Raw genomic sequence first — 27932 nt, forward strand, 5'->3', positions numbered from 1 at the left:
AGTGATCGCAAACAGACTAATAGATGCAAATGAAAGGTAGAACAAGATACTGAATATATTTTAGGGAAACAATAGAGCAACACTCAGTGAATACATTTCCAGAAAAATAAATAAAATGGAAAAAATGGAATACACACGTAGATAATTAAGCATTTAGTTGTAAAGCAGTTTCTCAGTGTCATGAACAAGATGGCAATCACAATAGATGAAAACAATTACTTTTTTAAATATTTTCACAGCCCTAGTTAAAATTAAATATATTTACTTATAATTTTATATTTTATACATACTTTATATATTACTTTATACTTATACTTTATAAATTTGTGCCAAGAAATTTTTTTTTTTTGCTATATGGTTTGTAAAATTTGAAATGTATTTGTTGCACTTAAAATACATTTTGAAATATATGTTAACATATGAAGGTTGAAACAAACCATATTTTCAAATTCAAAAATATATTTAATATATATTCAAGACTTTTTTTTTATTACCATGAGACTTTTAAATGTGAGAAATGCTGAAATCCAAAGGAAAAGAATACATGAATGTAATATAATTACATTTTGTATAGATTGTATGTTATATTTTTATATTTTATTATTATAATAATATTTATTAGTAAATCTAATTCGATTAAAAAATCTAATCAATAACACACATCGTTAAAAAAGCAGTCAAATCAAAGGTTTTCATAATTTTTATTTCATATTTTCACCAGTAGAGGGAACTAGAGGCTCGCATTTAGTGGTAAGTTGCCTTTTTGTTTTCATAAATCATTTTCTTTTTACGAAGACAGGGGTGATAAATAATAAGTTACCAGTTTTACTGAAACCAGAGCCCTTTATTTACAGGGCTCTGACTGAAACAATCATGTATAGTGGGTAATAAAAATAGTTAAAAACTTCCACCATATTGCTACCAAAATACATTTTTACAATTAAAACAGTAAAATAACAGTTTTGTATATACGATCTTTAAACAATGAATGAGACTGGAATGTTTAATACATTTTTTAAGTTTATAGTTTTGATCGTGAGGCAGAGCGTGACCCTGAACTAGCCTGTCAATCACTCTAGTGACATCATGTTCTGGGCGGGCGGGCGCGCGCTCCATTCAGTCATTCAGGATTTAAGGACGGATCAAAGTTTTTCGCCTCAGAAAGTTTTTAATCTTAATTAACCAGTGACGACGATTGTTAATTTTTCAATTAACGGAGTTAGCTATAACAAATCAGTTAACGTTATTTTAATTATATTAAAACCATCCGTTGGCCATCAAAAGCGTGAAAGATCGAGATTTCCCGGTTAAATTGTTGTCTCCACAACTGAACCATTCAACTTTATTTATTTTTAATATACTTTTGTTTGGCTTCAGTATGAATGCTTATAGGTTGTCGTATACATCTGGTAAAAATCAACAAGGCACCCGTTTTAGGATAATTGGGTATACTGGTATTGATTATTTATCTGAGGTGCGTTCCTACACATTGCTACCCTTAATATACCTTTATATCATGTGTAAAGAAATCTACAGTAACTTTTAGATCTCATGTATTTTAGGCCTCAGCCAGACGCCGGATGATGAAGAACTTTTTAGAACTTCCGGTTCCGTTCCAGCTGCTCAGTAACATCTATCCTCATAATGGACATCTGCAGGACATCAAGTACAGAGCACCATGGAGTCAGTGTAGCACATTTCTATCTACTTTTTATACTAAGGCCAGCTTTGTGATGAATAAGGTTTTACGTTGAGAAAAAACCTAATGGTTTCTATTACAAATACCGTTATGGACCATCAGCTATTTATCATTAAAACCATTACATAATTCCTTTTATGTTGGTTCCCATCCACCAGATAGCGTCATCCCACCAACAGAATCCAGCTCCTCAGAGACCATTATAGTGTCCAATAAAACCAATACAGTTCCCATTATAAGCATAAAATCCATTAGAATTTCTTTGACGACTTTTGTTGTGCTGTTAAACAAGACAGTAAAATAGTAAAGCCTAAAACTCTGTACTAAAAAAAATGTGTTTTGTAGATATGGAATGACCATCCAATTTTTTGTTCAATTTTTGCATTTCAAAACACAGCATTTCAAACATGTATTGCAAATTCAGCTTTAATGTTTAATGTTTTGTAGTAATATTTAGTATTTTAATATTTTGTAACTTTTGATTCAGTTCATTTAAAATCTATAGCGCTTTTCAACTACATAAAATTGTGGACAGGCTTCAATAATACCTGCCATTTCTTCTAACACTCATTCCTTATGATATTAGCAAATAATGTATTAAGATAGCTTACTAATAGAGCTGTCAAAACTGATTAAAATCGCGATCAATTGTATTCAAAATAAAGGTTTGTGTGTGCATAATTTTTGTGTTTGTATTGTGTGTAATAAATATGTATATATAAATAGACAACACGTATACATTTAAGAAAAAAGTTATACATGTATTTTTATTTATTTATATATATATATATATATATATATATATATATACACGTGTATGTATTTATATATACAAAATAATTTTACACAGTGCACACACATATTATTATTATTATTATTATTATTATATTACGCAAAAACAAACTTTTATTTTGTATGCGATTAATTTCGATTAACCTTTTTACAGCCCTACCTACACTGCAAAAAAATATTTTCAAGAAAAAAATTTCTTAGTATTTTTGTCTTGTTTTCAGTAAAAAAATATCTAAAAATTCTTAAATTAAGATGCTTTTTCTTGATGGGCAAAATGACCCAAGAAAATAAGTCTAGTTTTTAGACCAAAAATATCAAATTTAAGTGATTTTGTGCATAAAACAAGCAAAAAAATCTGGCAATGGGGTAAGCTAATTTTTCTAGAATTTTTCTTGAATTTAAAAATTTTCAAGATTTTTTTGCGTACCCCATTGGCAGATTTTTGCTTGTTTTATGCACAAAATCACTTAAATGTAATATTTTGGTCTAAAAACTAGACTTTTTTCTTGAGTCGTTTTGCTCATCAAGAAAAAGCATCTTAATTTAAGAATTTTTTACTGAAAACAAGACAGAAATACTAAGATTTTTTTTCTTGAAAATAATTTTTTTGCAGTGTATACTTTGAGACATTTAAGTAATAAATCTGACAAAATCGTGTAAATAAGTGTGAATACGTACCTCTGTTGGTATCTAACCCTACATTTTTTTATTTACATGATGTGGTACAGTATGAATGACAGTAATAAAACTCTAAAGCAGCATCTAATGTCATTGTTGACAGGTAACAAAATCTCCACCTGTAAGCTACATGTGACTGGATCTGTAATGGAAGACTTAATGGAAAACACACGTTTTGGTGACAGTTTGGAAAGGTTAAACTTTTTACAAATGCCTTTTATTAATAATATCAATCTCTATTGATAAGTATGCTTGTGTAGGCAGATTTAATATCCACAGATTCACCGCTGATTATAACTTTAATTTGTGATGAATTGCTGTTGTTGTCTTGTGTTTAGATTCGATGTGTTCCAGGTGCAGACAGGAAGTGGACTAGAGGAAGTGGTACCCAGCTCTAACCCCGCCTCTCAGTGCAGTATTGGCGATACAGAAGCGCTCTGGCATATAGATAAAGTTGAGAGCAGTGAAAACAGATCAACATGGGATGAAAGTTTTAGTCCATGCACGCCAGATGCCTTCTGCTTCAGTTGTAATGGTGAGAACAAGAGAATCTAGTTTTATTTTTTTTGGTCATTGCATAATGTTTGCTTTTAAAGGATTGGAGTAAATCTTATTGACACAATGCTGCATATGTTGACATTTTTCTGTGGAACTCAAAATGAGAGATTTTCAGAAAATGATCACACAGTTCATCCTCATACGATTACAATATGTTCAAGAGTAGATGATGTGTGTCAAAAATATCTGTATTCCTTATTTGTCCAAGGATGCATGTAATTTTGCCTTGTACAAAATGTTAGATCTCACTCTGCCAGAGGACGTGATATTCGCTGACCATCTGAGGTTCAAAAGCCACCTGCCTTCAATTCACACAATGCTGCAGAGGCTAAAGGTCATGACTGTGTCAGATCCTTTGCTCCATTTACCAGTAATGCCTTCAGAAGATCTCATTTTTAGGTACACAATCTAATCTATTTTCTTAATTCATTAGTGTTAATGACACAAAATAATCACAATGCAAAAAAAATCCTAAAAGTAGCTTTTCATTTCTTCTAGACATTGTGCCTCGTACACTGAAGTTTTAGACAAAGTTCCTGATACCGCAGTGACTGGAGAAGTTACAGAGGTGTTTATCAAAGAGAGAGTACTGAACGAGGAGGTGATCTGAATATAAACTTTAAAACCTTTTTTTTTGTTCAGAATGCTCCTTACAATTAATAAACCGCACTTGATACATTTCTTTCAACAGTCACTAATGTTACCTGTAGAAGTCCTTATGGAATCTGTACAGAGAAAAGAGGTCAGTTTTTCAGTCGCAAAGCTGCAAGACATGCTAAATCTAATTCCAGAACCAGTGGAAGAGACTGACCTTCAAATGGAAGGTAAAATTATTGTTTGCATAAACTATATGGTACAAGACAGTGTTGTGTACTCGAAACTCAGTCTTGGACTTGGTCTCGACACCGTATTTTTATGGTCTCGGACTTGGCATGGACTCGGTTGCATTTTGACTCTGGCTTGACTCGTACTCAAACACATTTGTAATCGGACTTGACCCCAAGTTTTTGGTATTAATTAGGTTTTCCCGCTCTCTCTATCTCTAATCTGCAGTGTCTAATGACCCTGTGCCTTGTCTTGGTTCTGAGGAAGATGTGTTAAGATGTGTTCGACTTAATGCCGGGCTGCTTAGACCTATCGGTAGATTTAAGGGATAGTTCACCCCAAAATTAAAATATTGACATCATTTTCTCATCCTCATGTTGTTCTGAACCTGTATAAATTTCCAGGGTTTCCAGTGGTCCTTGAAATCCTTGAAAGTTTGTGAATCTGGTGGAAAAAATTCAAGGCCCTTGGAAGTTTTTGAAAATATACATACATAGATACAGGTCATTGAAAGTGCTTAAATCTATTTTATGCAAGAAGTTTTCTAGAAAAAAATCCATATTATTCCCTGTGTAGTGTAGGAAAATATCATACAAATTCTTTTTAAGCACACGTGATAAACTGTTCACTTGAAATGCTTATATCTTCTGTATGCGAATGTTGATTCATACCAAAATGTTTTTTTGCATAGTTGTGTATGACAAATGAAAACTTTGAAAAGGTTACGTATGTAACTGTTTTTCCCTGAAAAGGGAACGAGGCGCTGCGTCTCCCTTGCCATACTTCCTGAGTCCCTGTAACGCCGTCTTTGGCAATATTTCAGATAGCGATATACTTCCTGGCTCCCGTGTCACCCTGTCTTTGTCGTTAAGCCTCACCATTGGTTGAATTTGATATACAAATTCAGACGCACTTACCCCTGGAGGCGTCCCCAAAGTGTCACTGCAGTGACGCAGCGCAAGTTCCCTCGAAAGGGAACTGTAACAATGTATCTTAAAACGTAACACAATGTAACATTTAATCCTTGAATTTAAGGCTATTGGACCTGGAAAGTCCTTGAAAGGTCCTTGAATTTGAAGTTAACTAAGGTGTGGGAACCCTGATTTTTTTTTCTGAAGAACACAAAATAAGATATTTTGATAAATAATGGTAAGCAAGCACACAGCTGATTATAACCATTGACTTCCATAGTAGGATAAACAAATCTGATGGAATTCAATGGGTACCTTATCTGTGTGCTTATCATCATTTATCACAATACTTAATAATATTTGTTTTCCTTCTATAGCGATAATAATGAAATAATTTTTGGGTAAAATATCCCTTTAACCGAGCGCATTGTGACATAAAACGATTGACGTGTCGTGCAAAGCGGTAAAACCCAAGTCGCACATTCCACTTCTGTCATGGGTAGCGTGTGTCTCCGCCCCCTTGCAAAATGATGCCTTTGGCAACTGCCCATGTCGCCAAATTTGCAGGTACTAGCACATGTGTGAGTAATTGTAAAAATGATCACGCTGTCTCAAAAACTTGGTTGCACTTTGGAGCCCTTGGTTCCCCAGGACACTCGCCCAATGCCGGATTAACCACAGCTATTGACCAATCAGAATCAAGGAACTGAACTAACCATTTTATAAATAGCAATATATCTCATAAATATCACTTTACTATGATCAGTAAATAACAGAGTACTTGTAACATAAATGTCATTTATTAATAGTTGATAAACACAAGACTGGAGTGGAGGCTCTGCAAATTAAAGAAAGCAGCTGTACTTATGATTCCTTTAAAGAGCCAAACTCTCCAGGTACATGAATGAGCTATTTACATTCAATCGAAGTTAATAAGCACTTCCGCATATAAATAGGATTTTTTAAACTGAACTTAAGCTGATTTAAAAAAAATCTTGTGTTCCAGTTGCTTTGAGGGTGTACACTGAAATGGAATTGGATCTGGTTCTTTCACCGTGTAATGATACGCTACCAGACCGGTTTCTGTCCGCCGAGCAGCTATCAGCTGAACAGCTGTCACCAGTTTATAAGCAGTAACTTTCTCACATTTTTAATATCGCTTCACCAAACCTGTTTGAACCGTTCTTTAAAAATAAAATTCAAGTAATGCTCCAAATTTGATATTTTCCCTAGGCATTTGTTGTCAGACAGTGAATGTGAAAATATGGAAAAAGCTGTTTGGATGGCAGAGAAACATCACGAGTGTGTGGCTGGATTTTTACTTGCTGGTAAGACACAAGAGTTTTTCACAATATGTGACCCTGGACCACAAAACCAGTCATCATCTGAAAGCTGAATAGCTTTCCATTGATGGTTTGTTATAGGAAAATATTTGGCCAAGATTAAACTATTTGGAATCTAAGGGTGCAAAAATCTAAATATTGAGAAAACCGCCTTTAAAGTTGTCCAAATATAGTCCTTAGAAACACATATTACTAATAATAAAAAAATTTAATATATTACCGGTAGGAAATTTACAAAATATCTTCATGGAACATGATCTTTACTAATATCTTCATGATTTTTAGCATTAAAGGATTACTCCATTTTCTTTAAAAAAAAATCCAGATAATTTACTTACCACCAAGTGTTGAGGTCCATTAACTCTTTCACAGCCATTGACGAGATATCTCATCAATTAAGAGAAAACGCTTCCCTGCCAATGACGAGAATTTCCGTCTTTCCGCAATACAACTTTTTAAACCCGGAAGTATTGCCCTATGGCAAGCGGCTGCATGTCCGTGTCTGTTTTAAAGATCGCTTTGAATGGGATCTCTATGAAAAGTCCGTCACAAAAATTGAATTGCTTTTTGCTCAAAATGTGGTGTTTTTGCAGAAACCTACCCATATTCAAAAGCTGATTACAAAAGAACCACTGAAGGTAGGATGAAACGTTTTTTTTGATTGAAAGCAGAGGGTCTGTTCTTTCATTTAGTATATTGTATGTTTATATATTCAAAGAAGAACATTTTCTGGAAGGCATTAAACTTTGGTGAAAATCATGAAAAACGCTGGCTGGCAACTTTAAAAAAAAACGCTGGCGGTGAAAGAGTTAAAGTCCATTAAAATGAGAAAAATCCTGGAATGTTTTCTCAAAAAACATAATTTCTTCTTGACTGAACAAAGAAAATCATCAACATTTTGGAGGACATGGTGGTGAGTAAATTACCTGGACTTTTTAAATGGACTAATCCTTAAAAAAAAATTATAATTCTGACCCATACGATGTATTGTTGACTATTGCTATAAATATACCTGTGCTACTTATCTAGTTTTGTGGTCCAGGGTCACATATATGCACTGGCTTCCATTCACAGCAGTCTGTATATTTAAAATAAATATTCTGACCATTTTAGCCTTACTGTTGGTTTGGTCTCTAAGCAAATATATTCAATAAGATGATTCAGAGGTCTTCATTCTGTTGTGTGTACAGAACCGCAGACGGTTAGGCCTTCGATTCACTATCACACACTCCCTGATCTTCTCATGCTCTTGACGGTGAAGAGGGAACATGTCGAATCCAACGAGAACATGGGCCAGTTTTACCTCACTGACATCACAGCGGTACTTCCAGAGCCGAGCTTTACAGATCTCTCTGTTTATACCGAAAACAACCACGCAGCCAAGATTGAGGCACTTAAGAATGAAACATTCTCTCCATTGTCCATCATGCAAATAGATGGTAAAATCTGATCTAGCTTGAAGTACTTTACATATAATCTACTAAAATTTTGTCTAAAGCATAGAATGCATAATTTCCTTACAGTGTATGATTTGTTTTTACAGAGATGCTGTTTGCTGTACATACAGGTAAGGTTTTTTAATTGTTTCCTTTGCAATAGAGTTGAATATTTTCAGGGAACATATCATGAAAATCTGACTTTCCATGTTTAAGAAGTGCTATAATTGGGTCCTCAGTACTTGTTTAAACATAGAAAATGTGATAAAGATCAACCCAGTTACTTAGTTTTGGTGAACCATTCTCTGCAAGCATGTGAAAAAATAGGTCATTGAAATTTGGCTCCCATTGTGATGTCAGAAGGGGATAATAACGCCCCTTAATCTGCATTATTCAATCACTGCACTGCCATTTAGTGCAGTAATCAAGACTTCCATCCTGAGAACAGCCATTTTAAGCATTGCGTTGTCTCTTATTCGTAGCAGTACGAGTGTTCAATCTTGTTATATCCAGTATCTTTGGTAGAGGTGTGCAGTGCTCAGATTCAGCAGATGTTCAAATTAGCATTCATTGTTCTTCTCAAAGCGGGAGTGAGATCTTAACGTGTTACTGTGTTTTTCAGCCCTGCCACGTCCAGACGGTTCCACCACAGTCCAGCCGAACCATCCACAGACAGCAGAAACTGTACAGGTAGATGCAGAGAAGACTCTGAAGCCCTTTAGAACGGAGCACATATCTTGCCACGCAGAAACCACCAAAGAAACCGACTGTAACACAGCACAAGTAAAGCAGCAGATGTCTAATCCAACCTCCTTTAAACCCACAAAACCAGAAAGATGCTCTGAGATTCAGAGAAATTGCTCTGTAACCACGTGTACTTCAGGAGAGCCACTCGACATTTCTGAAATGCTTGAGATGTTTAAATCATCTCCATTGAGGCATAAACATACTGAAGTGATATCAACTGTGACCAAACCTCCCGAGCAAAGAAGAGAAGGAACTACCTGTAAATCAGTAGACCGTTCGAAAGACAGACATGTTAATAGTTCAGCTGCCAAATCTCACCAGAGCCTGGACCCTTTTTCTTCTTTTATTTGGCTAAGAACTTTGCAGAAAAGTCCAATCCCAACACCTCAAAAGAGCAGTCCAACATCTACAGGTAAATCGAGTTTAATCCAGGATTTTATTAATACATGAAATGGCTTTAGGTAAAGTACTAAGCCCAAAAACTTGCAGAGATGAATGTGAGTCGGAGTCCTAGAGGAAAGGCTTTGCCCGTCCTGAGAGTGAATGCAGCAGATAAAGTCTTGGATACAAAAAACAATGTTACAGCCACAGAGACAAGATTACCCAGTGAAGAGAGACCCATCAGCAGGACCATACACGTCCAAGCCACAGGTATCTCCGCTGTATTATGAAGTATAGTTGCATGTTTATTAATTCATGACTTCAGTTTCAATTCAATAATTCACAATTCTTCTGTCCTCCTGAAGAAACTCAGAGAAACGCGTACAGGGAGTTGAAAATGTTGGGTCTGCCATGTCTAAACAAAGCGCACGAGTCTGGCGTATCCGGTTTGAACAACAGAGATTTTGATACTCTCTCACCTGAACTCACGCGGTTCCTTCTGAAGCAACAAGAGAGAACGCTTCAGACACAACAGGGTTTGAGAAGACACAATTTCACATAAGATATCTACAATATTCAATCTCATAGGGGCGGTTTCCCGGACAGGGATTAGACTAGTCCTGGACTAAAATAAATGTAAGAGCTGTTCAAACTCAAAACAACTTGCACTGACACAACTTAAAATACATCAGTGCCCTTTGTTTTGCCTCAAAATGCACACAAGTAATGTTTTTAGTAAGGCATGTTTGTTAAAACTAGTTATATTTCCTAATTAAACTAAGGCCTAGTCCTGGTTTAAGCTAATCCCTGTCCAGGAAACCATCCTATTAAGGCGTTTATATCGCAATATGTAAGGAAAGGTTTGTGATGTGTCTTTTGTGACAGGTGGGGACTGTGTGCTTGATGACATCACGCTGCTGCATACTCTTGTCTCACTGAAGGAACTTCTGCTTAAAAGTGACCTTCACGCGGCCATTGGTGAATAATAGACTAAAACATACATAGAAATGGTTTGAACTTAGCCACCAGAGGAATATTATGACGGTCACTTTTGTTTTTGAGGAGACCTTTTGGAGTTATGTTTTTTACTGAACTATTAACTTTGTCTTGGGGGTTTCTCCTATAACGCCTCATGATCCGAGGTTGTCAAGGTTCTCAACAAGGTTGTCTTGTTCTCATTGAAGAGTGCTTGTCTTTAAATAGATTACCTGGCTCGAGTAAAGACCTCCTGTGCTCTGAACTGTCTGGATGAGCTGATGAAGAAGTTTGAGGTGTTGCTGTATCTCAGTCAGAAGAGACCAGAGCCTGACCCGAAACTGCTGGAGCTCCAGGATCAAATTAGCACATGGATAAACTCTCATCATGACCACAACACCAAAGTGAGATTCAGTCCTGGAAAAATTATCTTGTTGTAAAAAAATCTTGCTTTTTAATTTCCTTGATCAAAATATGTGACCCTATAAATTTTTTAATGCCAAAAATCATAAGGATATTAAGTAAAGGTAATGTTTCATGAAGATATATTATTTAAAAAAAAATATTTTTCATTAGTAATATGTGTTGCTAAGGATTTTATTTGAACAACAAAATGCGATTTTCTTATTATTTAAATTTCGGGTTTTTTTGCATCCTGAGATTCCAGATTTTCACATAGTTGTATCTCAGCCAAATATTGTCCTATCCTAAGAAACCATACCACAATGGAAAGCATTTTTATTCGGTCTAAATTAAAAAAAAGTCACCTTATGGCTGGTTTTGTAGGACAGGGTCACATATAAAATAACAAAGACACTTGATTGTTCCTTTAATAATTACACTGCAAAAAATGACTTTCTTACTTAGTATTTTTGTCTTGTTTTCAGTAGAAATATCTAAAAAAAAATTATTAAGATGCTTTTTCTTAATGAGCAAAACGAACCAAGAAAATAAGTCTTTAGACCAAAAATATCAAATTTAAGTGATTTTGTGCATAAAACAAGCAGAAAAATCTGCCAATGGGGTAAGCAAAAATCTTGAACATTTTTCTTAAACTCTAAATTCAAGAAAAATGTGCTTACCCCATTGGCAGATTTTTTTTATGCTTGTTTTATGCACAAAATCACTTAAATTTGACATTTTTGGTCTTATTTAGATCGTTTTGCTCATCAAGAAAAAGCATTTTAATATAAGAATTTTTAGATATTTTTACTGAAAACAAGACAAAACTACTAAGAATTTTTTTTCTTGAAAATCATTTTTTGCAGTGGTCAAAATGATTTGAGGCGTCCGGTTTACTGCGTGTTATTAGTTTTGAACGGTAATTATCTAAATATATATCAACGGCCCATCGTCATTTATTCCTTACATACCCTGGTTACTACAGACATTGCTCTGGTGGTTATTTTAAGACATTTGACACGTTATGTGTGCGTTTATCGAAAAATAATGCATACCCTTGGAACATTCCTTAATCAGAATAAAGCATTTAACAACCCCCGTGGTATAAAACATCATAATCCTTAGATTAGGCTGCATAACAGATTAGTGTGCATATTTGTACATTTATCACTCAATGTGAATGTTTAATGTTGAATGCATGCAGGCTCTAGTTTTGACGTTGAACACTGGAACCACAAAAGTGTTCGCAGCTCTCAGCCAGGTATTAGGTGAGTTCATTTCCTTAAGAATTTTCTTGTAGCTTTGGTTTTAAGCAGAAACCGTCTTAATATGTGCATTTTTTAGGTGACTCTGTGTATGTCCTGGTTCCTAAAGAAGGAAACTGTAAAGTTACGAGCAGAGAAGTGATGGAAAGGTGTGTATGCATTTTGTGCTAGTGATCAACTTACTTAGTAACCACCACCTTAAGCAGCTTGCCGTCCACTGGTCAACTGTTGTAATTCAGTTTGTGTGTAGGCAGTAACAAATCTCAGTATTTGAAAATGTCTATACCATTTATGTTAAAAGCATAGCATTTGCATACTTAAGCATGGCGTCATGTGTTACTGTAGTTCTGTCTTTTCTCTCTGCAGTCTTTCCATGAGCAGGTGTTTTGTGTTGTGCCGTCAGAATATTGGTCCTGATTTCCCATGGCAGTGTTTCATCCTGGTGTTTGAGATTCACTGTGTGGATCACTCACCTTTCAGCAGTGTGTGTTCAGAGAGAAAAATCACATACATCTCTTTCAGCACGGCTGTGCCTGAGTTTAGTAAGTCCAACATCTTATTCCCACATAAAGCTACAGTGTTACCATAAAAACCTGTCCTATCCAAGGGCAACCTTCCGGTCTCTCTCGTGAATCCAACACAAAGTAACTTAAACTGCAATTCATCGACTGGCCACTAGGCTTCAAAAAGGAGTAAATCCCATAGACCCCCATGTTAAAATGTCCAACTTTACAGCAGAAATAAATGTTTACAGACTGGTACAAAAAGAGGTTTGGTCTATATAGCCAATTTTGCCTTTCTTGACAATTGCGTTTTTTTGTAACTCATCCGTTTGAATTATATTAAGCCTTTAAGCTATGCATAATTAAAGGCGTGGCCACATGAGTGACAGGTGGATTTCCGCTACTGTCACTACCGTCGAGCTATGCAGCCGTGGTTTTAGCAACCAGGCACCTAAGCTCCACCCATGTTCCGCCTCTTTGCCCATTTTTGGTTATCCAGAAGTGACACGCTCCCAAGATGGCGACAACCGTCTCCGCCCACTTTAGGCTTCAGAAATGCTCTTCAGAAACGTACGGGCGATGTCACAGACACTACGTCCATGTTTATATAGTCTACAGTCCTATACAGGCGTGATGTGATGAGAAAGTAATAATGTGTCCTTATTGAAATGCTGCATGATGCACTGCAAAAAATTACTTATTTATGTAGTGTTTTTGTCTTGTTTTCAGACCAAAAATCTAAAAATTCTTAAATCAAGATGTACTTGATGAGCAAAATGACCTAAGAAAATAAGTCTAGTTTTTTGACAAAAATTTAAGTGAATTTGTGCTTAAAACAAGCAAAAAAATCTGACCTTTTGAACACTTAATTCAAGAAAAAATGTCTTACCCCATTAGCAGATTCACTTAAATTGTATTTTTTGTCTAAACAATACACTTATTTTCTTAGGTCATTTCACTCATCAAGAAAATACATCTTGATTTAAGAATTTTCTTATTTTTTTACTAAAAACAAGACAAAAATACTAAGTTGCAGACTAGACTTATTTTCTTGGGTCGTTTTGCTCATCAAGAGAAAGCATCTTAATTTAAGATTTTTTTGATATTTTTACTAAAAACAAGACAAAAATATTGAGCAAGAAAGTAATTTTTTAAATAATCAATAATAATAAAAAATAATCAAAACATTATTTTTTATACACTGCAAAAAAAAAACATTTTCAAGAAAAAAATTCTTAGTATTTTTGTCTTGTTTTCAGTAAAAATATCAAAAAAATTCTTAAATTAAGATGCTTTTTCTTGATGAGCAAAACGACCCAAGAAAATAAGTCTAGTTTTTAGACCAAAAATATCAAATTTAAGTGATTTTGTGCATAAAACAAGCAAAAAATGTAAGCAAAAAAATCTTGAAAATTTTTCTTAAACACTTAATTCAAGAAAAATTTGCTTACCTCATTGGCAGAATTTTTTTTGCTTGTTTTGTGCAAAAAAAAAAATTACATTTGATATTTTTGGACTAAAAACTAGACTAATTTTCTTGGGTCGTTTTGCTCATCAAGAGAAAGCATCTTAATTTAAGATTTTTTTGATATTTTTACTAAAAACAAGACAAAAATACTGAGTAAGAAAGTAATTTTTAAATAATCAATAATAATAAAAAATAATCAAAACATTATTTTTTATACACTGCAAAAAAAAGAGATTTTCAAGAAAAAAATTCTTAGTATTTTTGTCTTGTTTTCAGTAAAAATATCAAAAAAATTCTTAAATTAAGATGCTTTTTCTTGATGAGCAAAACGACCCAAGAAAATAAGTCTAGTTTTTAGACCAAAAATATTAAATTTAAGTGATTTTGTGCATAAAACAAGCAAAAAATGTAAGCAAAAAAATCTTGAAAATTTTTCTTAAACACTTAATTCAAGAAAAATTTGCTTACCTCATTGGCAGAATTTTTTTTGCTTGTTTTATGCAAAAAAAAATTAAATTTGATATTTTTGGACTAAAAACTAGACTAATTTTCTTGGGTCGTTTTGCTCATCAAGAAAAAGCATCTTAATTTAAGATGTGTTTGATATTTTTACCGAATTTTTTTTCATATTCCTATTCTAATTAAAGCATTAAACAACACAGCACTATGTAAAGTTTTACTGTATATACCGTAGTCTTTTTATAGAGAAAACATCCTGAATGTGTGGTACATAGATTTTATAATAAGATCAGTGTTGCCTTAGTGTTGCGTTTGCTGTCTCTTACTTGAGTGATGTACGACTTTCACAGAAGACGGCAACACTGCGTCATATCTGGACTCAATTCCATTTGTGCTGTTTGTCACTGATGGTTTACTGAAACGCTCGAGGATTCAGCGTGCTCTGGAGACGACGTGAGTCGACCTTTAACCTCTGCATTGTGTGTCACATTGAGCTGTGGAGTTCATGCAGGTGTCACTAGTTTGCATCTGTCTGGAGTTATTTTCCCCTTTCCTTTTGTGGCAGGTATGATATGACCCTGCTGGAGAGGAAACACCCTCCTTGTGCACAGAAGCTGGGTGGAGCCGATTATGATGTCATCACTGTGGATGAGAACACTGCCGTGCTAATCCAGGTAAAACTCCACCCACAAATACACAGTCACATGACCCGCAATCGCAAAGTAATTGACACAACGTGTATCCTGTGTGTGTTCAGGAAGTGAGCGAGCTGGAGATGGAAAAAGCATCTTATCGTGTGGTCATGAGACTGTCCGCTTTGTCTCTGCAGTTCACGCGCTGCTGGCTCATCCTTCACTGCGATGAGAGTCACAGAGCACTGTCAGTTTAAAACACATTTTTTACATTTTTATTGGTTGAATGATGTGGTTTTTTTGGCCAATGAAGAGATGCAGTACCCAATACAATTTGTAAAAATAAACACTTGTTTTACACAATATTTACTCTTTATAGAGTTCACTGTAAATTCTCTGATGTCCCCATAAGGCAAAAAACATTTTAAAATATTTTTAAAAAATATACAAAAAATGGCCAAAAAATATATTTGATGAAATATGGACTTGAAAGATTGGGCTATGTTTACAAAAATATATTTTTCCCCAGTATATTTTGAAATATATTTAAAAAATAAATATATTTTAAAGCATTTATATAACAAATGTTACAAAACTTAAAAAAATTACAGGTTTGAATATGTTAAAATTAAATATATTTTTAACTATAAAAATATACTTTATAAAATTAACTTTTTATTTAAGATATATTTTGGCCAAAAATACATTTCTTGCCATATGGATTGTAAAATTAGAAATGTATTTGCTTGCCCTTGAAATACATTTTGAAATGTTAATATATAAAGGTTAAATTAAAGATATTTTCAAATTAAAAAATATATTTAATTAAGATTTACTTTCTACAAAATGTTTTTAGCATATATTTAAAACATATTTATGGCCAGAGAAATGTATTTTTTGTTGTATTGGTCACAGCAATATTTGCATAATGAATTTTATTATTTGGGTCGTTTCTGTTTGGCATCTGTTCATCCATTAATAAGGACTGTCACATTATGTATTGATTCTAGTGCATTACCGACTAAATAGCGATGGGAAATGCATGTAGTTATTTGTCTTTTTTTGTTTTCACCACTCCAAGGATTTCCAGCAGCGTCTATTTAAATCTTGTTCATATCTACTCATCATTTGTGCTGTTCGGACACAAGTCTAAGAAATTTGATGTCAAGGTACTGTGTGTTTGAGATTTAATGTCACGTTTGAGATTTTAATAACAGAATAAAACAGGTAACAAATGTCAATCGCACATTTGTAAATGCCAGATCTGTGTTTTCTTTTATGTTATCTCTTGTTTTGTCTAGCAGGTGTTACTAGTGTGTGAGGAAGAAGAAATAGCTAGATACATCTATCAGATCTGTCTGCATACGCTGATGAGTTCAGACAGAGATGCTCTCAGCTGGTTGGATAGAGACTGGCTCAGTGTGCAGCCCACAGAGGTGAGGGAAACATCTATCATTTTATTATTTTCTGATTATTTGTTAAAATTATGTGGTTACATTATTACTTGTTTGCAGGGGCGCCGCTAGCAATTTTGGGCCCTATGAAAAAATAGGGGGTCAGGCCCCCCCATACCCATTTCGTACCAAACATACAATCCAACCTACTGTAGCTATTCAAAATCTTTGTCTGTAATTTAATAATACAGAACTATTTATTTTGATATTGTTTTGACCACAGTTATCAGTATTTATAGATACCTAAAATGTCTGCAGCTAAGATAATTTATTGTATAATGCAAATTTAATTGAAAAATACAGTACATTAAATCAAATATTCAGAGAAAATGCAACATTCTTAAAGATTAAAGAGAAATGTGACCATGCCTGTGAAAACCCAGCTGAAGAATTTCTTTGTGATTTACTGTTTTCCACATAAAATCATCCTATATAATGTAAAGAACATTTGTGAAAATATAAACTTGATATCCTAAATATTGACTGAGTAATGTCATATCAGCGATTGAAATCATAGTGAAATTAATGCTTGAAATTAAACTGTGATGCTTTTTATCTCACAATAAGATTTGAGGCTTTAGTCTGATTTTCAGAGACAGTCTCAGTGACATACTGTATACTTGAGCTGTTACACACGAGACATTGTAACATTTAAAAAGGCGAACAACAACAATGCATCTTTTCTATGTACATTCTGCCTGAAATAAGACTGGGTCAACAATGCTTGACCAAAGCGGCGTGGTGAGCTTGAACCTGCTTACATTACGAGGCATTTTTTGGACCCAAAATTCAATAAGAAAATTCAACTGCAGTAGCCACCGTTCAACCTGAAGAGGGCAGCACTCAGACGTTTTTACACCAGTATTGAAACACTTTATATCCAAATGTCAAAAAACTTACTAAAATCAATGAACAGCACTAATAAAACCCCATTCTTACAGATCATTAACTAAAAAAAGTTGGTTTAGGGTTGAGTTATTATTTAAGGAAACAGCTATACTGTTATTAAATGAGACTGTTTTTAAATCAACGGGGCTCTAAAATGAATGACAACTATAGCAGATTACGACATAGATTTCCATTGATTTCTTAACCCTGTTGCAAGTTGAGAAGCTTTAATATACATAATTTGACTAGTTTAGCCTTAGTTGCATTTCAGTTTTATCACAACCAACTCGATTTAAGACTGCATAAAAATCCTTTCTTTGCATATTGCGTTACAAAACAAAACAGTGTGTAACCGATCACATTTCTAGTTTATGTGAAATTAGCTTATACGGGCTACGTTAATTTAAACAGCTTATAAGGGCTGACTTCGCGTTAGAATCATAACACAAAACAGGGAACGTAAATCCCCTTGTGTTTTTTTTAAACTGGGGTGAACAGAGCGAAGACTTTACAGTGGAAAGAAAACTGCATTGTATTGCTCCAGCGTCACATTGTGTAAACTGCATTTATAGTAAGGAAGTGCACATATGCAGATATCATAGGAAATAGCAGTAAATACACACACCTTGTTCTCTTCTGAAGTTCACGCGCACTGGAGACCGTGGATTGAAGACGGCGCTAAAACGCAGAGTAAAGACGGGGCGGAGCTAAGAGGGCTCAGCTTAAGGGGGTTGCGTGTGCGGCACAGTCCTTGGCTGGGGCCCTCAAAAGTTCATGGGCCCTTAGAATCGTCCTAACTTTCCCCCCTTTACGGCGCCCCTGCTTGTTTGCCTTAAAACCAACTCATAACTTCATATAGATTTAGGGATAGTCATTTCAACAATACAAACATTTAAATTAAACGTGCAAACGGCAGCAACAGATCAACAACAGAACCAGGATTCATTCATACATTATCTAATTGTCACACAACTAGGGCTGTCACTTTTGTGAAAAAATCATTTTCGATTTTTAATATATAAGTGTTCATTGAATCGATTGTAAAATCGATTTTCCATGTCTAAAAAAGACGTTTCCATTTTCAACGCCAAATAACAGACAAATGTAAAGAGAGCGCCTGAAACGCACAAGTCAGCAATCTTATTCATTGTCATGAAGTTTCGTGCAGAATAAAAAACAGCAACAGTAGTGCAACATTCTCTAAAAAAATATGCAGAGTAAACTGCTGCCATAAATGAAAAACATTACTGCAGGCTTCAACCGGCTGCTTTTATGATTTAGGCAATTCAAAATTTATTTTAAATAATGATTCGATCCATTTCAAACAACTGTTCAAAAATGAAACTTTAAATAGACTTACTTGAAGTTGAGAACATGCTGTGTGTTTTTTATTAAACGTAACCGACACTTAGGCGGCACTAGGCAGGCATAATGAAATGCGCAAAAAGACTCGGGCCATTACAAATTATTGGTCAGGAAAACAAGTCGAACAACATTTTAGGGGTCAAGAGCAAAGCGCTTTTCATTCACTATATGTCCATCTGTTGAGAAGACGCACTCCGACCGCACTGATGTCCCAGAGAAACTCGGGTACTTCGTTGCCAGCTGCGTATTTCGTACTGCCAATCTTCCATCACAAAAGCGGGTCGCTGTCAGCTCGCAAGGGTGGCTCCTTGTCATAACTCATCATCTCCTGTAAGGTCACAATTTCAACGCTCTCTCGTGTTGCACAGGTTTATTGACGTTGTCCTCCATTTTCTTTGCAAAACACTAGATGCAGCGATTGAAAGCGTGATACTATAGGTGCGTAAAATTACTGGGTATTTTCTTTCTAGCTTTCGCACACCTACTGCACTTTCGGAATTCTTTATTTTCTTTTTCTGCTTGTTTGTGAGTTTTGTTACATCTATATTTTTAACTGTTTAATTCTTTTAAAATTAATAGTGTACATATTTGGTTAAAATCGATTGCCTATTTTCGTAACTTTTTTTGGTTGGTCCGATCGATTGTGCAATCGATTTTCGAACGAAAAGTGACAGCCCTACACACAACATTACATTAGCAAAGAGCACATGTTCAGTACAGAGGATTACCATATTTTCCGGACTATAAATCGCTCCGAAGTATAAGTCGCGTTCGGCAAAAAAGTGCTTTGAAGAGGAAAAACATATATAAGTTTCACTGGACTATACGTCGCGTTTATTTAGAAAATGATTTCACAAAATCCAAGCCCAAGAACAGACAATTAATCTGGAAAGGCAAGTTATTCAAATATCCAATAGCACACAGAACAGCAGGCTGAATAGGTGTCTGTACATGTTAATGTAACGTTACCATTTATTCATCGAACAAAATAGCATACAGAACATACTTGGGAGGCTGAATAAGCTAAATTTACACGACAAGCCAAATCAAGTTCAAAAAGGTCCTGAAGTCATTCCACATCACTGAATCCATTGAATAACATAAATACAGGAGCAGCATAGAGCGGACTCTCACGGCTGTAGACAGTAATGGTTTCTTTTGGTTCATATTAATTAATTTTGACATATAAGTCGCATTTTGACAAGAAGTCGCAGAACCAGCCAAACTATGAAAAAAGTGTGAATTATAGTCCGGAAAATACGGTAATATCCAAAGATGTTGGATTGTCTCTTTTTCATTTACCACATTGGCCACACATTTTTAAAAACCTTTGCGTCTTCGATCACGAAGGTCTTCCAAACCATACTCAAGCACGGACACATAGGCAGTACAAACGATTTCTCATTCAATTGATTACTTTACCAGACGGTCAGGGCAGAAATAATTTGCGTCTTTTACAGGCCATTCACAAATTAAGGATAGAAAAGTGGCGAAATGTCTGTAGGTACATTTCCACATGCACCGTGCGTTAACAATTTTTTTCTTTTAACTGATAATATTAATCGGTCATAAATTCGTACCTTCGGTTAACAATTAATCGGTCAATATGAACATCCCTAATGTAAATTCAAATATACGACTGCAAATAATTAAGATAGTAGTAATGTTGATTTTAATGATACTTATGTCTATTTCTTGACAGAATGAGAAGTGTAATTGTTTAAAAATTTACTTTTTAATTTGTTTAATTTCTACTTTTTAATTTAATTTTATAACAATATAAAAAAAGTTATGCATTTTTCCATATAGTGGACTTCAACGCTTTACAGTTTCAATGCAGCTTCAAAGGGCTCTAAACGATCTTAACTAAGGCATAAGGGTCTTATCTAGCAAAACAATCATCATTTTCGCCCAAAAAATATAAAATGTGTACTTTTAAACCAAAACTTATCATCTTGCACTAGCTGCGTAATGCGCCAGAGCGACCTTACATATTACGTAATCACGTTGAAAAGTCACGTGTTACATATGTGAAATGCACACCCACAGGCCATTTTAAAGGTCACGTTCTTCCTGATCCCATTTTTTAAACCCTAGTTAGTGTGTAATGTTGTTATAATAGAATAAATAATACCTGCAAAATGATAAAGCTCAAAGTTCACTGCCAGGTGATATATTTTCTTTAACAGAATTTGCCATTCAAAGCCTACGGCGAATGGCCGGTTTGGACTACAGCCCTTTACTTCCTGCTTTAATGACGTCACTAGATCAGTTTTTTGACTAAACTCCGCCCCACAAGAATACGTCAGTCGCCAGCTAAGCTAACGGCAAGCTAAGCTGCTATCGAATCACAACACACTAAACAAACTACACTATCAGAACTCGATGTGTATTTCTGTAGGAGAGACTTCATAGAACAAGGAAGACATCAGACCGTTTTTAGAAAAGTGAAAACAGCGCTATACAGATAAGTAAATTGTGTGAAAAATACCGCTTTTTTACACTTGAAACATGAACACATGTTATATTGCGCACTTTAAACACAATCAAAGCTTCATTAACACAGAAAGTACTAGACCTTTAAAAAGACATTAATTAGTACATTTCACATGCAACAACGTTGGAGCGGTCCTCTTTCTCCACCTTTCGACGTGATTACGTAATACTAGCGCATGAGGCTACAAGGCTAGTGCAAGGAAGGTGGAAGGTGTATTTAAATGTCTGCGTTTAATGTTTTTTAGGCTGAGCATTGCCTGCTGCAGTTTCCCTGTATCAATCCTCTGGTAGCTCAGCTGATGTTGACGAGAGCTCCGTCCCTCCAGTGGCTCCTGCGAGCTTCTCTTGTTGAGCTACAAGAAATGTTATCACAAGTTCCTCACAAAGTCATAAAGGTGCTAGTTTGGAGTATTGATTATTGTCAAAAAGTCTATTCCACAAAACACCAAAGGGACCAATCACACTTCATTTGTGTTGTATGCTTTACATCACAGATCTTCAGTGACATAACAGCTAAGCACAATATGAAGATGGCTGCATCAGAGTGTGAAAATAAAGCTTCCTTGCAGACAAACATCTTCGATCATCATCATCCACAGACAGATGCCTGTCACTCACAACAGCCTGTATACTTCACAGAGTCTCTGTCTGGGCAGCAGGAGGATAAAATGCCTGTCAGCCGGTTTGGCGATCTGATTGGTCAGTGTCTGTGTAGACAGGAGGATCACATTTCAGGTAGGCTTGTGTTTTTAAAGAGAAACTTAAAGAGAAACTGCTTAAACTGTACAGATCCAAAACACTCGTCATGCAAAATTTGTATACAATTTTTTTTTTTATAAAAGATAGAAGAGATAGAAATGCGGTCAATATTACGTCAAGTATTTTTGGAAGAGATGTGTTGGTAATTGTTTTTTGAATGTTGCAAGAGATGTGGCTGAATGGATTGCAATAAGATCATTCCACCAGCAGGGAGAAATGAAGGAAAATGAGCGGGAACACTGCCAAGTGTAATGCTGCGTACACAACAAATGTGAAGCATTGCGTTCCTCGCTCTGGATTACTCACAGAATTTAACTTGTGTCATGTGAATTTTCTGCTTGAGTTTAATATTTTCAACTTGTGCGGAAGACGCTTTTAAACTGAATAGCGCATGTTCTCGCCAGTATTTCCGCCCAATTCGTGTAATTTCCGTCTTTGCATTAACTTTGTATGTAATCTACTTAAAGGAATATTCCATTTTCTTAAAAGAAAAATCCAGATAATTTACTCACCACAATGTCATCCAAAATGTTGATGTCTTTCTTTGTTCAGTCGAGATGAAATTATGTTTTTTGAGGAAAACATTGCAGGATTTTTCTCATTTTAATGGACTTTAATAGACACCAACAATTAACACTTAATTCAACACTTAACATTTTTTTTCAACGGAGTTTCAAAGGACTAAAAACGATCCCAAACGAGGCAAAAGGGTCTTATCTAGCAAAACGATTGTCATTTTTGACACGAAAAATAACAAATATACACTTTTAAAGCACAACTTTTCGTTTAGGTCCGGTCCAGCGCGACCTAACGTAAATGCGTAGTGACGTAGGGAGGTCACGTGTTACAAATATAAAACTCACGTTTGCTGACTATTTTAAACAATAAACTGACACAAAGACATTAATTAGTATCAGTTGACATACAACAACGTAGGAACGCTCCTCTTTCACCACATTTGTAAACACTGGGGCGGAGTTTCGCGGTCGTCCTCTGTGACCTCTTGACGTGATGACGTATTGCGTCGGGTCACGCTTGCGCATGACGACCGGATTTAAACGAGAAGTTGTGCTTTAAAAGTGGATATTTGTTATTTTTATTGTCAAAAATGAAAATCGTTTTGCTAGATAAGACCCTTATGCCTCGTTTGGGATCGTTTAGAGTCCTTTGAAACTCCGTTGAAAAAAAATGTTAAGTGTTGAGTTAAGTGTTAAGTGGTGGTGTCCATTAAAGTCCATTAAAATGAGAAAAATCCTGCAATGTTTTCCTCAAAAAACATTATTTCTTCTCGACTGATCAAAGAAAGACATCAACATTTTGGATGACATGGTGGTGAGTAAATTATCTGGATTTTTCTTTTAAGAAAATGGAATATTCCTTTAATGTAATCTAACGATGTAACAATTAGGGATGCTTAATGATTAATCGCGATTAATCTATAGCAGAATAAAAGTTTTTGTTTACATCATATATGTGTGTGTGAACTGTGTATAATAACTTTGTATAAATAAATGTACACACATGCATGTATATATTTTAGAAATGTTTACATGTGTATATACATTTGTATATTTATGTATAATTTATATTATATATAAATATAAATACTTAATATATAAATATTTTTTTCTCTTAAAATTATACATGCATGTGTGCATATTTATATATACATATTTATGATACACAGTTTAAACACGTGACATATATGATGTAAACAAAAACTTTTATTCTGCTATAGATTAATCGCGATTAATCGTTAAGCATCCCTAGTAAAAATACATCGATATGGATAAAATAGTGATATGAGGTACTGTACCTTTATTTTGACACTCTCTGCAATCTCATTCCTTGACGTAACATTCATGTACGCATTTCCGGCAAAGCGCATCTTCGTTTATTTTCATGTGCTTGTTTCAGCAAGTGAATGCAATGCAGCAAAAAAAAAAGGGTTGTAGAAGTGAAAACAGTGAAAGAGGCAGAAGACGTTGTGACTGGTATTTGACGCAAATCGTGGGTTTGGAAATATTTTGTATTTGGAAAATGGATTGGACAAACAGATTGGAAGAAAACTATTGCCATCATAAGCTTGATTTTATGTGACATTTTTTCCTTGTTATTTATTTTTATTTAATTTAAAAAGTGTATTTTTTCTTAGTTCGTTAATGTCCCAATTGGGACAGAATTGGGACTTCTTTTTTAAAGAGTTTATTTAAATGTTCATGAGTTATTAAAAATGTAACTCCTTAATTAGGCTCGTAATATTAAAGTATCGATAAATTATTCGAATTAAATCAAATTGAAATTGGATCAAAGAAATGTTTGATGTATCGCATACATCACATCACTGGCGGAGATAAAAGATACTGTATCGTATTGCAATGAATTGTCTAATTTACACCTAATCTACTTGCGCAAATGGTTAAATTCGCTTTTGGTTTCTACGCCTCATAACAGAAAGATATCAAAATATCATGTTTTTAAGACCCAATAAAATCTTATCTGTTAAGAATAGCTTTTAATGATTTGATTGTTCAATGTGTTTGTATTTTATTGCCTTGTTTTATATTGTACAGTGTCCTTAAGTGCCTAGAAACACATGTATAAATAAAACGTATTATTATTATTATTTTATTATTATTTTAGACCAAATAAAATTTTTCATTTCAGATCAAGCTCAGGCTTCAACAAACTCACACACACAGTTAAAGATGGGTCTGTTCAGCCAGGACTCAGCTTCACTGAATGTCTGGCAGACACAGGATGAAAGATGCATTCATTCGAACCCAGATCTAGTGCCAAAACAAGCTGCTGTCCTCTCAAGCCCTCAGGTGCCGGACTCCAGGAACAGCGTATTTGAAGTGAGCTGTAGACGGCAGAGTCAGACTCACTGGAGATCACCTGAGAACATCACTGATCAGAAGACAGCAGAAAGAAAGAGACCGAGGACTGAAGATGTGCACACTGGTACACAAACACACAGACTGCGTTTACATGCAGCCAATAACCCGTTCAAATCCGGAATATTAGCAATAACCCGGTCGCGCACGTCCATGTAAACACCGGCAAAAACCCGAATATGCTCATATTCCTGTTTTTAAAATCCCGAATATTACCCCTGGGTTACCTCTTTTCTAACCCGAAATTTTGGTCATGTAAACGCGCATCGGGATATTCCCATCAAAAGGAACATTGATTTGTGTACTGCGCATGTTCTATTCGCAAGGAATCTTGGTCTTTTGAGTAGAGCAACTTCTTGTATGCGCCAAAAAACCCGCAGGGAGTAGGCTAGAGGTAAGCATGGTGAGAGAGATGCGCCACACTTTTAGAGCGAGGAGGAAAACAATTGCAACAACCGCGTTTTTCACGTTAAATTAATATATAGCTATTCTTGTTTTTCAAAGCATACATGTATAATAAAGATTGTCAATAGTTATGAGAGTAACTTGTTTTTTTTTTGTGTGAATTTGAATTCAAAATTTAATACTATGCTATTCATATTTCGTTAAATACAGAATGTGTGAAAAAGTAAAAGATGACAGAATAACTGTAGCGTCGTCTGCATCTTGATGCAGTTTTTAAGATTAAAATTACTTTAATTTAACTGATCAACACAAATACAAAGCGGCATATAACTGATTGCTTACCAGCATTAAAACCACTTAAAATAAAAACCTTAGGTTTTTTCATGTATACAGCGTCCGCTCCGTGGATAAGGATGTTGCAATAACGCCGGTGGCTGTATTATTAACTGACTGAATACTTATACCTGACATTTAGATATGAAAGTTTATCATCAACAGTACCTGCGTGAAACATTATAAACATTGGTGATCATCTGCCGACTCGACTGTTTTTGCACGTTCTCAACGGCTTTTCGTTCTATCCGCGTGAGGTAAAAAATTTTGTTCTGTACTTTTTTACTTGCGTGTATTTCTACATATTTTCGCCCAAGTAACACTCAGGATATAATGTAAGTTATTATAGATAGCATATAAGCTTGTTCTGAAAGGATGACAATTATAAAAATTATCCATCCAGCTTAATTTAGCCAAAATAATGATTTATTCGTTTTCATACTTATAGATGTTAATTTATCTACTAATATATTATTGAAAATGCCATAAATAAATATTCATTGCCTTCTGTCAGCTATTGCATTCGTTTTGTACATTTACAGGTGCATGAATACTGTTTAATTTTAATTTCTTTAAGACACTGTTGTGTTCTGTATTTACCGATGCTCTGTAAATATGCACTTAAAAAACCTTCTTGTTAGAAAATCGTTCTTCAATAAAATTTTTTTTTCAAAAATATATTTAGCTGAAGGCTAGTATAGCTTGTTAATCTTTTTCTCATAAAAGGAAAGACATGTAACTTAGCCTACCCTGCTTCTACATCGGTGCAGCTTGTTCTGGATTTAAATAATAATTTTATTTTAGTAAATGAAGGCGGTAAAATCGCATTGCGCAATAGTGAGCCACGCAAAATCACCGCATTTACCTTTTAATCACAGTTTACATCGGGATATTGCCAATTCCATGTATACAGGGGTAACTCTCTCTGCTCACGCATGTAAACGGGTTATTCCGAATGTTTCAGAAACCCGAAACCCGACCTTAACCTGACCATAACCCGAATATTTTCAGCATGTAAACGTAGTCACAGATGCACACATACCCTATAGACGGTTTCATCAGATGCATACGCGTTGTCATGGTTACGCGCTTGATCCGAAATGAAATTCCGGTCTGTATTTGAAGAGTTTCGTTGCAAACCGAGATAAATCCATTTTTTAACAGTTTTGTCAAAACATGTTTATTATTATGTTATCATGTTATTATTTTGTTTTACGGTGCTACTTAGCCGTATTTTTTAAGTTATGAAGGTTTAAATCAAAACAAACCAACTGCAGTTGAATTGAAATTAATTGGAATGCACAACCAAAAAACGAGATTTCTGCACAATTAAAAAAAACAGTGGTTATCTCGTTTTGCAACGAAACTCTTCATTTATTTATGGTTTCTGGCTAGTGGCTAAACTAATAGCTTGTCGAAAATCAAATGTTTTGGTTTGCTAAAGACAAGGGGAGACGACGAGCATGGATCACAACTGTGTGGAGACGTTTGGCAGCCAGGCAATTATTCAAGGATCTGTAGCTAACATTAGATACATAAATTTTACACAGAAACATTAGCTCGATGTATACATGTTAGATATAATATATGAATAAAGGTAATTTACTCCCTTGTTTTTAGAACTAAACTACTGTAAAATGACTCGTTAATCCACAAAAGCCGTTTGTTTATGTTGTTGCTGCTGAAACTGTCTATAGAACTATTTTGGCATATTTTTTTCTTGATGTGCAAGAAAATGTTAAAATGGTAATACCGGTAGTCATTTTTTAAATAGCATTCATTAATTCAAACATCATAGTCGATTCATGACAGAGTTATCCCAAAAAATCTGTGAGACTGAGACTGCTTTGTGTGTTTATACCCAGTGTTCCCACATCATAAGAGAGGAAAACTGCTTTGTGAGAAAGTTCCAGGCAGAAACGACGGACAGACCAGACTGAGGTTTTTCTGACAGTTTTATTTTTAATCTCACACTAATTTGATCAGTTTCGTAATTTTTTTGTGTTCAGAAAACATAAATGAATTTATTATTATACACACACACACACACACACACACACACACACATATAAACATGCTGTTCATTTATGTTTTCTAATACTTATGGTTATATAAAATATTTAAAGTTATATAATTTAATATTTATAGATGTCCAGATCAGTTTTTATTAATGTCTAAATTAAAACGACTACATTTATTAGAATATGGTCAACTAAATTTACAATAAAAACATATCTTTTCAAATCATTCATTGGTTATAT

The 27932-nt window shown here is 34.7% G+C and overlaps 1 protein-coding gene across 1 annotated transcript; it reads left to right on the forward strand.

Moving 5' to 3' along the window:
* Nucleotides 1-1398: 1398 nt before the first annotated feature.
* shoc1 (shortage in chiasmata 1) lies at nt 1399-27819 on the forward strand. Its single transcript, XM_073814817.1, has 29 exons — nt 1399-1683; nt 3273-3363; nt 3508-3704; nt 3970-4126; nt 4226-4328; nt 4419-4551; nt 4781-4867; nt 6273-6359; nt 6470-6596; nt 6697-6791; nt 7997-8245; nt 8350-8373; nt 8865-9401; nt 9479-9640; nt 9736-9906; nt 10256-10348; nt 10574-10749; nt 11952-12015; nt 12092-12161; nt 12379-12554; nt 14793-14895; nt 15008-15116; nt 15200-15321; nt 16156-16243; nt 16379-16510; nt 21523-21672; nt 21772-22012; nt 24704-25000; nt 27537-27819. The coding sequence occupies exons 1-29, from the start codon at nt 1581-1583 to the stop codon at nt 27620-27622; spliced, it is 4230 nt and encodes a 1409-aa protein (XP_073670918.1). The 5' UTR covers nt 1399-1580; the 3' UTR covers nt 27623-27819.
* The last annotated feature ends 113 nt before the right edge of the window (nt 27820-27932 follow it).

Source organism: Paramisgurnus dabryanus, chromosome 5 (assembly GCF_030506205.2).
Source record: "Paramisgurnus dabryanus chromosome 5, PD_genome_1.1, whole genome shotgun sequence".
Classification (NCBI taxonomy): Eukaryota; Metazoa; Chordata; class Actinopteri; order Cypriniformes; family Cobitidae; genus Paramisgurnus; species Paramisgurnus dabryanus.